The sequence below is a fragment of the Oncorhynchus nerka genome, linkage group LG14 (genome assembly GCF_034236695.1).
Source record: "Oncorhynchus nerka isolate Pitt River linkage group LG14, Oner_Uvic_2.0, whole genome shotgun sequence".
Classification (NCBI taxonomy): Eukaryota; Metazoa; Chordata; class Actinopteri; order Salmoniformes; family Salmonidae; genus Oncorhynchus; species Oncorhynchus nerka.
Genome location: NC_088409.1, coordinates 31,346,462 through 31,361,879, shown reverse-complemented (window position 1 = coordinate 31,361,879; position 15,418 = coordinate 31,346,462). Strand labels below are relative to the sequence as shown.

Sequence of the window (15,418 nt, the reverse complement as noted above, 5' to 3'; positions counted from 1 at the left end):
TAATGCAAAACCGGTTTATAGGCACTGACTGTACTGTAAGTCAAGGATAGAAGGGTGATCCATGAGGCAAAACAGATATTGGCATAGCACACATTCCAGCCTCCAGGCCAAAACAGACAGAGAGAGGGGAGTAGTGAGAGGGGGAAGGGATGAAAGTTGTAGGTTTGTATACAGGTTAATGTACAGTAAATAAACCATATATGATCGTACACAGTATTAGCACAGAGATCTAATGTTAAGCACCCATTAAAGAGTATTTTTCCATTTCCAGGGTGAGTAGTGTGTGCGCACGCGTTGGGTGTGGCTGGCTTCTCCTCTGAGGGCGTTAGAGCAGATGATGGGTGACAAGGCGTGAGGCAGTGCCCTCGCCCAGATCAGACCAGCCCTTCTCCAGCCTGAGGCGGGACTCTGACACCCCTTGGCCCCAAGCTGTGAGAGGCAGCCCTGTGAGCCCAGCTACAGCTCTCTAGCTCCAGCCGTTCAGGCTTTAGGCCCTAGGAACGGGGTCAGGGCTGGTGTCCCCAGTCATGATCCCTTTACTATTCACATGACATGAGGTACAGCAGTTAAGTGCCTGGTAATAACATAGTAATGGCTCACATGAGACGGAGCACCTCTCTAAAGGGCCTGCTGTGAAAGCAGCTTGAAAGATACTCAACATGTTAACATGCTCAGCAAAACATTAGCTAGCGGTAATTCAATTCACCATTATCACTGTAGGAAAAAAGCCTTTTCATTTAATAACTAAAAACTAACAGACAGCTAGTTGAGGTGATGATCTGTGTTGTTTGGGGTTATGAGTAAATAACATAGCATACACTAGGCTTTTACTTATTTAACCTTTGTTTTAGAGGTCGACTGATTATGATTTTTCAACACCCATACCGATTATTGGAGGACCCAAAAAAAAGCCGATACCGATTAATCGGACAATTTTTTTTATTATCTTTTATTTGTAATAATGACAATTACAACAATACTGAGGGAACACTTATTTTAACTTAATATAATACATCAATAAAATCAATTTAGCCTCAAGTAAATAATGAAACATGTTCAATTTGGTTTAAATAATGCAAAAACAAAGTGTTGGAGAAGAAAGTAAAAGTGCAATATGTGCTATGTAAGAAAGCTAACATTTCAGTTCCTTGCTCAGAACATCACATGAAAGCTGGTGGTTCCTTTTAACATGAGTCTTCAATATTCCCAGGTAATAAGTTTTAGGTTGTAGTTATTATAGGAATTATAGGACTATTCCCCTCTATACCATTTGTATTTCATTAACCTTTGACTATTGGATGTTCTTATAGGCACTTTAGTATTGCCAGGGTAACAGTATAGCTTCCGTCCCTCTCCTCGCTCCTCCATGGGCTCGAACCAGTAACACAAGACAACAGCCACCATCGAAGCAGTGTTACCCATGCAGAGCAAGGGGAACAACCACTCAAAGGCTCAGAGCGAGTGACTTTTGAAACGCTATTAGCGCACGCTAACTAGCTAGCCATTTCACTTCGGTTACACCAGCCTCATCTCGGGAGTTGATAGGCTTGAAGTCATAAACAGCGCAATGCTTGACGCACAACGAAGAGCTGCTGGCAAAACGCACGAAAGTGCTGTTTGAATGAATGTTTACGCGCCTGTTTCTGCCTACCGCCGCTCAGTCAGATACTTGTATGCTCAGTCAGATTATATGCAATGCGGGACACGCTAGATAATATCTAGTAATATCATCAACCATGTGTAGTTAACTAGTGATTATGATTTATTGTTTTTTATAAGATAAGTTTAATGCTAGCTAGCAACTTACCTTGGCTTACTGATTCGCGTTACAGGCAGTCTCCTTGTAGAGTGCAACGAGAGAGAGGCAGGTCGTTATTGCGTTGGACTAGTTAACTGTAAGGTTGCAAGATTGGATCCCCCGAGCTGACAAGGGGAAAATCTGTCGTTCTGCCCCTGAACTAGGCAGTTAACCCACCATTCCTAGGCCGTCATTGAAAATAAGAATGTGTTCTTAACTGACTTGCCTAGTTAAATAAAGGTATATAAAAAACAAAAAATTTAAATGAGCAAATCGGCGCCCAAAAATACCTATTTCCAATTGTTGACTTGAAACTTGAAATCGGCCATTCCGAGTAATCGGTCGACCTCTACTTTGTTTAACTAGTGAAGTCAGTTAAGAACAAATTCTTATTTACAATGACGGCCTAGGAGAAGGTTAACTGTCTTGTTCAGAGGCAGAACGACAGAGTTTTACCTTGTCAGCTTGGGGATTCGATCTAGCAACCTTTTGGTTACTGGCCCAACACTAACCACTAGGCTACATGCAGCACCACATTTTGGCGAGCTACTTGAATAATATGCCACAGAATAAGCACACAGGACAAACAATAGGCGTAGTAGTGCTCTGAGGTTGTCAAACTAGATCTTTCTAAACATCTGTCCTCACGGTGAGTCCACATGCAGGGGGAAGTAGAGACGAGCAGAGAGCAGTACTGAGCACACAGGAGGACTGTCTGACCGTCACCCCTGACAACAAGCTGTGCGCTGCCTAAACAAGTCCCCCCTGCCTCTCTCCACATCCTCATTTTTAGCTCAAACATAAACCGCTTGCTTTGTGACTGAATGTTGTTGTTAATGCAGCTGTGTTTGTTTCCTTTCTTAGTATACGGTATGTGATAAAATAATTGTCTGTCAGTGAGGAACCAAACCAGTGGCCAATGACAGAGGTGTGGCCAGAACGGCTAGTGTTAGAGTCTGTAAGCAGCCATTGATTTGTGTGTGTGTATTCTGTGTTTATGCCCCATTACAGGCAGATCCACACAGGTAGGTAGGTGTGTGTGTCTGTCTGTCTGTCTGTCTGTCTGTCGAGAGCGAGAGAGAGAGAGAGAGAGAAAAGCAAGAATTCAGGGTAGAGAGAGGAAGGGAGTAGGATTGCCTCACAGTAAACAGGAAGCTGGGAGAGATGGAGAGGATTATTGGTGGGCGTGCCCGTGCTGTGACATGTCTCTGTTTTCTACCTTTCTCTCCATCTTCCTGTCTAGGTTCTCTTTCTACCTTATTTGCCCATTGAGGACATCTTTATGTAATTTGTGCAGCCCAAGTGGCAGAGGGGGAAGGGAATAGTGAAATAGAATGTGAGGTTACGTAACAGCAGTGCTGATTCTGACGAAGATCAACATCAACCATTCCTCTCATGTTTACTTGTTATAATAATGCTGGTGTGCCGAGGACAAGGAACGTGTGTGTGTGTGTACTGAGGCACTTCCCTTACCACTCTAACTCCTCAGGTCATCAATGGTTGCAAGAAGGGACAACAGCTGGGCACAATCTTCAATAGGATTAAATTAGCCAGAGCACACCAGAGCAACACAACTAACATGGGACCGGATGCATAAATAAAAAGGATGTATTATTAGAGAGTTCCTTTCTGTACAGTAAGAGCCCCCTATCATTCAGCTGTTGGCAGCTACAGGCCAAGCATTTCATTCTCCTGTTGGCAAGTGAGCAACCCTGGGGAGCATTTACATTAAATCAAGCATGTTGAAAACAACTAGCATTTGGGTTCAGTTGGGGTTGGGATAGGCTAATTTGTGCTGCAACGGAAGCATAATCTTTATAATAGTCTCACTACAAATACGTAAATAAAAACTACACACACATTGAACTGCAGCCGACTACAGTGTGCCAACAATGCGAAGGAAGCAGAATAACTTTTGCTCAGCAAATGTAACGTCCAAGCGTAAAAGGCTCTTAACACAACATTACCATCAGTCTGCATTGATTTTCCTCTTACCGAACATTGCAAGTGACCGTACATGAGACAATTAAATGGAAATAAATTAGGTATGTAGCCAGTGAGTCCATCCAACAGCGGTAAACAAACCATCTGTCCGAAACAAAGACACACACACAGTATTTTTCTGTCTCTGTTGCTCAGTCTCTGTATGGTATACACACACAGACACACACACTGTCTCAGTCTCAGGCGTTCTGTCTCAGGCCCTCAGTCTTAGTCTCATTCAATCTCTGAAACACACAGCTCCTGCCAGACAGAGTTATGAAGATGCTGGGTTTGTAATTAAACACCTTGAATGCCCACTGCTGCTCACACTGGAGGCAGAGCTAATCCTCAAACTGACTATTGGGGAGAGCAGGTAAACTACACCAGCTGGACATGGAATCAGAATGACAACATTCTTGGATACTGGAAAGGGTTCAGACTAGGGAGGTCAAAGTAAACAATGGTTCTTGAGATTGTGAGATGGAGGCTAAACTATAGCCTTGAGCGAAGCATTAAACTCAGGACTGACAACACAGTAATGCTTCTCTAGAACATGGAAGCCAGTGAGTCTATCCAACAGAGCCACAATGATGACCATAAAATGTAGTTCCATAAAGGAAAAAGCAGTAATGACACACATGTTTTACCAGGCATTAGAGAATACAGAAACATAAAATAGGCCTGGCTATTCCTAGTTTTCCAAGGGAAAAGTAATGTACAGTCTGAGAATAAACATAGGTGACATAATCTGAAGCTAAGCACCAGTTCAGCCTGTTTCAGCTGTAACATACTGGGTCCACTGCTGTTGGGTAGATTAATGACGGACTGATCATTAATGACAGAAATACCCTGTTCTGCGGCTAAGAGCCAGTCTTGGGACCTAACCCAAATTACTAATTGTCAGTCTTGAGAGCAGGAGACTCATGGATAGAGAGGGATTTGTGTCCTCTGACCATAAACCACCATATTCTCTGCTAGAACAACCTCAATGTCTATTGAAAACACTGCTGTATGTAAGAATAATGCCACGTTCGCGTGCTAGTCAAATATAGGAAGTCAGAAATGTCAGAGTTGCCTAGTTCTGACTGGCACGTCAACGCGGCATAACTCGAGGGGAGTAGACAAGATATCAACATTGAGTTGGCAGGCCAATGCTCCATTCAATCAAAAACAATATTTCAAGTTGCACAGCACATTTATGACTAACCATAAGGTCTAATGCGCCTGTACCTTAGGAAAACACGAAGTCAGTGATGTTAAAGTGCAAGACGGCGGCACAGCGTTGAAACGGTCTGAAGTGATACTTCATCCCGCTGATGCAGTTAGCTGGAATCAATTGTTTTCCCATTGGACTAATTGTATCCACAAGCGAAGGATAGGGACATTAACAAGCTTCTATCTGAAAACGTTGCAGCCCGACAATGGGAAACAGTCATTGTAATGTGCTGAGCATAACATTCGTTTCTTTAGTACGAACTTAAAAATCATATTAGGTACATTAGTGTCTCTTTGTTGTGTGGCTAACTTGAGCGCAATTAATGAAATGGAAGCCGCGGCCGGAGTAGACAAAAGACGGGTCAGTTTTCAGAACTGTTTGAGCTGGCAAACAGTAACAAGGCAATCATAATAATATTAGCTAGCCTTGCTAGATTGTGTTAAACGGTGACACGTTGTAGACCGCACATAAATACTAATATTAAGCCAAGTGATGAATGCCCCGTAAAACCGAATCACCCTGCCTGGCTGACAGACAACACCGCCATTCATGCTTGCATTTCAAGGGAGGGGCGCGCGATGTGGCTAACTGGAGTTAGCTAGCACACTAGATGAAATAACGTAACTAGTTAGTTAGCTAAAATGAGCTAAAAAAACGGAACAGCCACGTGGGATCTGGCTGAATTACATTAGCTATATGGTTTAGTTGATCAGATAAAGACAATAACCATGTCAAATGACTTGAGCGAAGCAGTGACAGGCCAGGGTTCAGCAGTGTCCCTGTAACTAATGGCAACAATGGACTGGACAGCATCTTCTGTTTCAGTTTGCCACACAGACTAGCCATATATGACAGACATGGTACGACAAACTAACTAGCACATGTTTTGTGGCCAAAAAATAAATAAAAAAACGTTTTTTCCCACTTGCCTCATGTCTACGGACACATATGCAGCCTGAAATAAAAAACAAAATGACTTACCACCATTCCGATATCCAGGTTCGGGGGAAAGGGTCGGAGGGTCTCCGTCTTCAAATTCCAATCTCACTGGTTAAAATTAATGTTTGATTGATGCATTCGTTAAAGTGGTCCTCTTTTTCTTACATTGATACGTAACGTTAGCAAACTATGCCAACAGTTTACCTCACATTTAGAAAATGTCGAAGCATCATTCCTAGTTGATGTGAATCTAACACGAAAAAGGACCAAACCACTCGTCACTAGCCCTTCCAAGACAGGACTGGGAGGAGGGACCGGGACCACGAGGGGGTGGCGAAATCGAGTTATTTGCTTTGGCAAAAACACTTATTTTCTGCGAGATCCTTATGAAAATGTAGACAAATGTCCTCATATTATCGACGACATAATTTGCTAGTTAGAAATCTGAAGATAAGTTCTCGGTTCATGCAAAGTCGGCCTTCCTACATTGTCAGTATACTGCATTCTTTGCCTCAATTCAGGCAATGATGGGACGTTTCAACACACATGTGGTTGAAATGTGGATAAGCAGTGTCTATCCGCCAATACCAAAAACTCAAAGGGATATGAGTATTTTATGGAAACGCAAAGATAGCGTGAAATGCTCTAGCTAACCGTAAATAAGATAACATTATTTTAACGACGCCAACAATGATACATCAACCATGTTTTTATATTTTCATTGATCAGCCAATAATACTCTTTTAGATTGAGGCGATAGAGCTCCCCTGCTTTGTGTGAATGCTGAGGTCCAGTTGATGCCCCCGGTCAGACAAAGCCGTAAGAAGCAGACTGGCGATCTATCCTTTTTTATGCTTTCAAATTACAACAAAATCAATTCAGCTAGCTCACCGTCTTTTTCCTCGAATTATATTTAGATTGGTGAGACTTGATACAATCATTTATCATCCAATTACTTTCCTAGACAGACATCCTAATCTGCTTTAACACATTGCTATTTCCTAGAAATGGTGCACTGTGAGGGCAAAAGGTTTTAGTTCCACTATACTTTCCTAGTCTCAAATCAAATCCGCAACAGTGTTATCCTATATTCCCCCATTGTATAGCACACTTGAGAATGCCTTACCCTCTGGCCATGGTAACATTGAATACTCCAAATCGTAGTTGGCCATAATATTCAACATGAGTTATCTTAAAAGCTGACATTATCTTCTATTTTGTATACCATTACAATTTAAAGCAAGGTATGTATATTAAGGTTACTTTTCAATAGTTGGTTGATTAAATAATCAATAGATGATATTGGAGCCCCATCTTGTGACCAATTTCCAAACTATCCCACCTCACCAAATGCTATCATTGCCTGGGCTGGAGGAGACAGGAAAGATAAGTGCCAGGCAAATATGTCAAGCCGGTTAAGACATTTGGTTTTATTTAAAAAAAACTTTGCATTATTTTCAATTCACTGCTTCTTCAAAATAATCCACTTTAATGTACAAATATTTAGATTTTTTAATTTTTTTAATCCCTGTGTGAATAACAGAGGCTCTCCGGAAATACAGAATTGCCATTGGAAGTAGTTTCCACAATAGCATATACATAAACAAGATCACATTTCAGACAAAAATCATGAGATGCATGGGAGCCATACCAACTAAGAAATTCTGAGTGATGTTGAGAATTTTTTTACAAACTAAAATGTAAAAAAAACAAAAAAAAACAGGAGTACATTCTAAACTTCAGAAGGGCATGGTTCATGTCTAACCATTACAACCAGGACCATGTACAGTGTTTTGTAGCCTAGTTTAACCATGTTCCATGAGTAAAATGACATCCCTACTCTGTGGTAATGGAAAACATGTCAGATGAGTGGCCTTCCAACTGTTCTGCCATCAGTGTGATTTTCACACACGCCCAGTCAAAAAACAAACACTCGCACATACATACACAAGGGAAATACCATCTATCTCAGTCCTAGTTTCTTTTTCTCCTTCTGTTTCTTGCGTACAACTTCCATGTTCCTGTCCTTCCACATGCTCTTTCTCAGTTTGATGGGTCTGCTGCCGACATACTTCCCTGTGGACAAAAAAAGTATACGATCAGTTGAGAATTGGACTGGCACCACCACAGGTAGCTGTTAGGAAAGGAGAAGAGTAAGTCATTCCCCTCACAAACAATTGCTCACCGTTCATCTCTCTCATGGTGCGGATATAATCGTTAGGGTCCTTGAAGCAGACAAAGCTGTAGCCCTTGGCCGTGCATTTGTCACCTTCATTAGCTTTCTAACTATGCTTTCTTGCTAATTATGCAGAAAATCCTGTTATTGCATGAAAAAAGAAAAGTCCATGTTCCCGTGAGATATTACTCACTACTACAGAGCCTCAGAATGAAAATATCCAGATCAGGAGTTACTACCCATTTTAAAATGACATATTGGGGTTGGATACAAAACTTTTTGGGCATATTACACACACTATTGCTCACCGTTCATCTCCCTCATGGCTCGGACGTAGTCATTGGGGTCCTTGAAGCTGACAAAGCCGTAGCCCTTGGTCTTGCCTGTGCGTTTGTCCCGCACCACCTTGGCTTTTAGGTAGGAGGGGTAGCGGCTGAATGCCCTTGCCAGGATGTCGTCGTTCACCTCATTGCCAAGGTCTCCACAGAAGATTCTGAAATCATCTGGATGGAGGGGAAGTTAGAAGATGAGGTGTGAGGCTGAGCAAAGAGGGAGGGACAAAAAGGGAATGGGACAGTGGCCTATTGTAGTGAAAACTATTCTCAATACAGGCAAGTAGGTAGCTGCTTTAAGCAACGCTAGAATTTACACACTAGTGTTGCTGGGAATTAGCTTGCAAAATAATTTAAAAAAAATTATACTTACTCTGTTAATTGTCCTTATGCAGGGGGAATAAAAATGTATTTAAAAAAACTCCTGCACGTGTGCCATAACTAACAAAAATCAGGGCTTTTGACATGAGATAAGCAGAAGAACTGATCTCTCTCAGGAACTGCAGGTCTACAACAGACCCACCTGAAATTCTGTTTAACTATGCATTCCTTTTAGATGTTCCTCTGCTAACCTCATCAAAATAAGTCCCCCACAATATCGTGCTTTTTCTTTTTTGCATGTATAGTGCACGTGCAGGACTTTTTATTTTGACATGAGGTAAAGCTGAGGAAACACCCACTTTTGGAAAGTCTAATTTATGTTCTATTAGATGTTTTTTCTCAATTTCCCCCCTGCATAAGGACCAACCCTATGGAAAATTGGCAGAGTAAGTGGAAATTTAATTTGATTGAACTTCTGGCATCCGGCGGGCTATATAATCGTGTCAGTGTAATCTGAAGTCATTTGCTAGTTTACCTGAGTCCCACTCCAGTAGACTCTGGTCCTCCCAGCTGGTGCCTGCGGCTGTACGGATACACTTCTTCGCCTTCTCTTGCTTACCCTTCTTCTTCTCCTCTGTTGTGCTATCCGCTGGCTGCAGAGAATCAAGATTCTCGAGTCAGACATATTTTCGAGATTGCTGCAATACTGATCCTTTGTAGGGTTTGGGGTCAAGTCTATTTCAATCCACCAATTGAATTGTACAAGCATTTTGAATAAAGAAAGGTTTAAACCCTTTAATTAGGGCCAGGGCTGATAAACAAGGCAGAGTGTTCTGTACCTCAGTGTGGACGGGCTCGGGCTCTGGCATGCTGGGTCCGATAACGTTGTCATCTGAGGCAGCTAGGCTGGCCTCCTTCTTAGCCTCCAGCAGTCCGGCGGCCATCACCGCTGCCTGCTGCTCTGCTACAGACGCTGCCAGCTCCTCCTGATGAAGTCAGAGGGAGAACCGAGAGAGGAAAAAAAACAAATCAGAGATATGATGATAGATGAGATTCAGTGTGAATTTGCAACAAACAGCAGCAAACTTGGCAAGTATGTAGAATGCAAATTTGAAGTAGTCGCTGAACATTTTTTTTTGAATGCAAAGGCAATGAAAACTAAAGAGTAGACGTGAGTGTACTTACCATGCGAGCCTTTCTCTGGGCATGGATGTCTGGTATCTTGGGTCCGGAGGGAGCCGTGTAGACAGTGGGGGCTGCAGAGATGATCGAGGGGGTGAGCTTGGGAGGGGCCTGGGTCACAGACCTGGAGGGTGCAGACACCATGGAGTGTCCCATGGGTGTACCATGTGTCGATCCCACCTGTAGATGGTAAGATCTGGTAAGAGCATATAGAGAAATGGAGATAATGACTCACAACAGAATAGGGCAAGATTGACCAAGCCTGTTCACATTCCTAATTGAAGACACAGTTAATGCCGAATTTCCTTAAAAGGCCTTCCAACACTGTATGTCAGAATCAGTCTTTTACGATTATTACATGTCACACTGTGCGATCTTACCTAATTTAAATCTACCAACCCGGCCAGATCGTACGATTTGCTTCAGTACGGTAGACACATTCTGTGATTGGCTTGCGAGGCTACGTCAGCCGATGTATGCTACGTCAACTGCAGCGGTGCATCTGATTTCAGATGTCAAAAATGTCAGATGTAGCCTAAACAAGGTTAGGGAAATTGTTCTTCTTGCAAAGCATTTAAATGTTTAAATCAAACTATTACAGGGACAGTGAAGCATGTTTTCTTCTTTTGGTTCCATACTCCAAAAGTTTTGGATTTGAAATTAAACAATGACTATGGAGGTTAAAGCGCAGACTGGCAGCTTTAATTTGAGGGTATTGGGTGAAACATTTAGAAATTACACCACTTTTTGTACATAGTCCCCCCCATTTTAGGGGAGCTAAAGTATTGGGACATTCACTTGTGTATTAAAGTAGTAAAAAGATAAGTATTTGTTCCCATATTCATAGCACAAAATGACTACATCAAGCTTCTGGCTAAAATTTGTTGGATGCATTTGTTGTTTGTTTTGGTTGTGTTTCAGATTATATTGTGCCCAATAGAAATGAATGGTAAATAATGTATTGTGTGATTTTAGAGTCACGTTTATTATAAATAAGAATAGAACGTTTCTAAATAATTCTACATTAATGTGGATGCTACCATGATTACGAATCATCCTGACTGAATCGTAAATAATGAGTGAGAAAGTTAGACGCACAAATACCATACCTCCAAGACTAACCTCTTATCTTTACAATAACGGGAGGTTAGCATTTTATTTCTCACTTATCATTATTCACAATTCAGGATTATCTGTAATCATGGTAGCATCCACATTCATGGAAACTCACTGTATATTAATCTGACTATTCACAATAATCGTACTGTTGTGTGCATACTCAGTGCCGGCCGTGTTCCTATTGGTAAGTCACCGGAATCAGCTCGTGAGACCAGCCACACTACACGATAAAGGCTCAACATTTCTGACACTGCCAGAACTTACGACTGCATGTACTGGTACTCAAAATCAGCAGACCAAGACCATGTCACACTGAACGAGCCAAGAAAATAGTTTATGGCCTAAGAATTTCCAACAACGTAGAAATGCTGTCTGGGAGGGCCAAATCGTGGCATAAGATGGCTAAAATCGTAGAGTCTGCATGAGTCTTTAGGGAGGCCATTGATATCAGTCGCCCAAGGAGCCTCGGGGTAGAAAAAAAGGCACTGTAGCAACTAACCGGAGGTCCTACTGAGCTCATATGCCCCATTGGGTCCATGGGATGCTGAGGGGGTCCTTGCATGGGGGGTGCCATCATCATGGGCGGGGGAGGAGGGGGCGTGGCAGTGGGGGAGCCATCATACCCTGTGGAGGGGGACCACTCATCACAGGCATCCTCGGACCTGCTGACATGACAGAGAGATTTCAAATTAGCCTCCCAACACCTTGTTTTTAATTTGAAGACTGAATCGCTGTAGAGATTTGACACTCCTTCTTATTTCATTTAGCTAGCACTGAGGTGAAGTCAGCAACAGTAGAGATAAATGACCTGGTCTCTGCAGGATGTGCGGCATAAACGCTGGTCTCATCATTGGCGGTGGTCTGACACCTGGGGTTATAGCTGAAGAGCAGAAGGAAACAAAAGAACAGCATAAACTGAAGAGACCTGTAGACATGGTGGTGTAAATAATGAACACTGTTTTTGAGTAAAATATGCATTTTAAGTATGTCATGTAATAATAAGTAGTCCTCTGTAGCTCAGTTGGTAGAATATGGTGCTTGCAATGCCAGGATAGTGGGTTTGATTCCTGGGTCCCCCCATCATAAAAAATGTATTCATGCATGACTAAGTCGCTTTGGATAAACGCGTCTGCTAAATGGCATATACAGCGCATTCGGAAAGTATTCAGATCCCTTCACCTTTTCCACATTTTGGTACATTAGTCTTATTCTAAAATAGATTTAAAAAGAAATCCTCAATCTACACATAATACCCCATAATGACAAAGGTAAAACAGGTTACATATTTTTTGCTGAAATATCACATTTACATATGTTTTTATTTATTTATTTTTTATTTCACCTTTATTTAACCTGGTAGTCTAGTTGAGAACAAGTTCTCATTTACAACTGCGACCTGGCCAGGATAAAGCAAAGCAGTGTGACACAGACAACACAGAGTTACACATGGAATAAACAAACAAGCCAATAACACAATAAACAAGTCAATGACACAGTAGAAAAAAAAGAAAGTCTATATACAGTGTGTGCAAAAGGCATGAGGAGGTAGGCAGTAAATAGGCCATAGGAACAAATAGTTACAATTTAGCAGATTAACACTGGAGTGATAAATAAGCAGATGATGTGCAAGTAGAGATACTGGTGGGCAAAAGAGCAGAAAATTAATTAAAAAGAGTATGGAGATAAGGTAGGTAGATTGGGTGGGCTATTTACAGATGGACTACGTACAGCTTCAGCGGTCGGTTGATGTTTGATCGGGTTCAAGTCCGGGCTCTGGCTGGGCCCCTCAAGGACATTTAGACTTGTCCCGAAGCCACTCCTGCATTGTTTTGGCTGTGTGCTTAGGGTCGTTGTCCTGTTGGATGGTGAACCTTCTCCCAAGTCTGAGGTCTTGAGCGCTCTGGAGCAGGTTTTCATCAAGGATCTCTACTTTGCTCCATTCATATTTTCTCGATCCGGACTATATTCCAGGCCCTGCTGCTGAAAAGCAACACAGCAAAATGCTGCCACCACTATGCTTCACCGTAGGGATGGTGCCAGGTTTCCTCCAGACGTGACACTTGGCATTCAAGCCAAAGAGTTCAATCTTAGTTTCATCAGATCCGAGAATCTTTTTTTCTTATGGTCTGAAAGTCCTTTAGGTGCCTTTTGGCAAACTCCAAGTGGGCGGACTACTACAAAGGCCTGATTTGTGGAGTGTTGCAGAGATGGTTGTTATTCTGGAAGGTCCTCCCATCTACACAGAGGAACTCTGGAGCTCTGTCAAAGTGACCATCGGGTTCTTGGTCACCTCCCTGACTAAGGCCCTTCTCCCCCGATTTAAGAATGATGGAGGCCACGGTGTTCTTGGGGCCCTTCAATGTTGCAGAGATTTTTTCGCACCTTTCCCCAGATCTGTGCCTCGACACAATCAAGTCTCGGAGCTCTACGTACAATTCCGTCAACCTCATGGCTTGGTTTTTTCTCTGACATGCACTGTCAACTGTGGGACCTTTTATAGACAAGTGTGTACCTTTCCAAATCATGTCCAATCAATTGAATTTACCACAGGTGACACAGGTTACACCTATTTTAGAATAAGGCTGTAACAAAATGTGGGAAAATGGAAGGGGTCTGAATACATTCCAAATGCAAAGTATTATGTTAATAAATGTGAATCAAACCATGTCACCTGGGCCTACAAATGCAGGGGGTGGAGGTCCCACGAAAGTGGCAGCCCTTGCATCCAACGTTTGCTGGACCTGAGAGAGAAAGGGGATTTGAAGGAGTTGGATGCATCCGGCTAACACCACATTCTGTTTGCTTTTAGCAGAAGCTAGGTTTGAGTTCGTTCATTCTACTATTGATCTTTCCTATATAATGTTCAATCATTCTTCCTTCAAGAGCTCAGTACCTGTCGGTAGGTGTTGGTGCCGATGATGGGTCGGATCATAGGAAGAGTCATAGGAACACCCATTGGGAGCAACTCCATCACTACAGGGTCTCCTGCAGTCATTGCCACTTGACCCCCCAGGACCTCCTGCTCAAACCTGGTTCAGAACCAACACAAGAGTTACCAACAGATGACGATTGTCGTGATATATTGTTTGCCTGTCCTGATAAGAGAAGTAAGACCATTCAGTAGGGGTTCTTTTGGAATAGTCACCACACACGGCATTGCAATCTTATGGAAGGTAACCGAAGTGTCATGCCTGAACTCTTGTACTCACAGAGCCATTTCAGCCTCCATCTCCTTCAACCGCTCCTCTCCTGATTTCATCGCCATACTTACTGCAAAGACAAACGTTTTGTTTGTAGTCCATTCTTTGGCGGTAAACACATCTAGGTAGCTACTGAAAATGTGTACAGTTAACGTTTGGCTAACACCAAAGGCATTGCTAGTTAGCTTGTTTACGTTATAGCTACTGTATTGGCTAGTAACTTTAACTGTTTAACAGTTATCGCTAGATAACTTTAACAGTTATCGCTAGTTGTCTGGCTAACGTTAACCAGGATGCCATAATTTTAAAAAAACAGCAAGTTAGTACAGCACGTATACGTACAAAACGTTATTACCCTAAATCGTGACGTTCCAAAACTCTTTAATCTTAACTAGCTATTTAAATAAAGCATTAATCTTTGTATTTATCCGTCCCTACAAACCGAGTCCAACGTTGTCCAAAATGGCCCGTCGCATTATTATGACGTAGGAGTCGTGGTTTTGTTCCATCACGACTGTGTGGTTGGGTCCGTTCCAGGGGATCTGTTCTTCTTCTTCGCGTAGTTTTCCGACAGACAATACACTTTGTTGAATATTGTTGCCTTTCACAGTTCAGAAAGTGCAATGCACATTTGTTCACAAAAAAGGGAAATTGCACCACCAACTAACCCTATTTATAAACTGGGCGGTTCAAGCCCTGAATGCTGATTGGCTGACAGCCGTGGTATATCAGACCATATTCCACAGGTATGACAAAACATTTATTTTCACTGCTCCAGGAACGTTACTAAACAGTTTATAACAGCAATATCCTCAACACACCCCACTACCCCTTCCCACTACTTTGGCTCTCACAGATCCTACACCAGGCCGTTGGCCAGGGAGCCTGTGTCCCCTTCTCTCAAAACCCACTATAGTTCTTCTGCAGTAAAATATCTGACACCCAAAAACTTCTCTGCTGGTGTAGAGAACTGTTCAAGTCACTCTGTACTGGCCTACTACTCACAGGGATCCTTTCCCTCACACTTTGTCCACCATCCTCTACTTTCTCAATGCCTCAGCATATGACGCTTTCTGCACTGCTCTCATCCTGGAAACTTCAAGCTGTCTCACTCGCACAGAACATTTCTGATTCCCAGCAACATGGCCACCC

The 15,418-nt window shown here is 42.5% G+C and overlaps 2 protein-coding genes across 2 annotated transcripts in view; both read right to left on the bottom strand.

Moving 5' to 3' along the window:
• Positions 1–6,482, bottom strand: part of LOC115142141 (rho GTPase-activating protein 33-like) — a 45,032-nt gene extending 38,550 nt beyond the window's left edge. Inside the window, 1 exon segment of the mRNA XM_065027986.1 lies at positions 5,979–6,482. Coding sequence (XP_064884058.1) covers positions 5,979–5,984 — 6 coding nt within the window. The 5' untranslated portion in view covers positions 5,985–6,482.
• An 860-nt stretch (positions 6,483–7,342) lies between these two features.
• On the bottom strand, positions 7,343–14,711 carry LOC115140895 (RNA-binding protein 42-like). Its single transcript, XM_029679348.2, is given in 12 exon segments — positions 7,343–8,012; positions 8,421–8,615; positions 9,301–9,418; positions 9,605–9,751; positions 9,951–10,127; positions 11,566–11,666; positions 11,669–11,728; positions 11,875–11,946; positions 13,738–13,807; positions 13,960–14,095; positions 14,276–14,336; positions 14,622–14,711. Coding segments are annotated over 11 exon segments (1,245 nt in total). The 5' UTR covers positions 14,332–14,336; positions 14,622–14,711; the 3' UTR covers positions 7,343–7,899.
• Between the last annotated feature and the right edge of the window lie 707 nt (positions 14,712–15,418).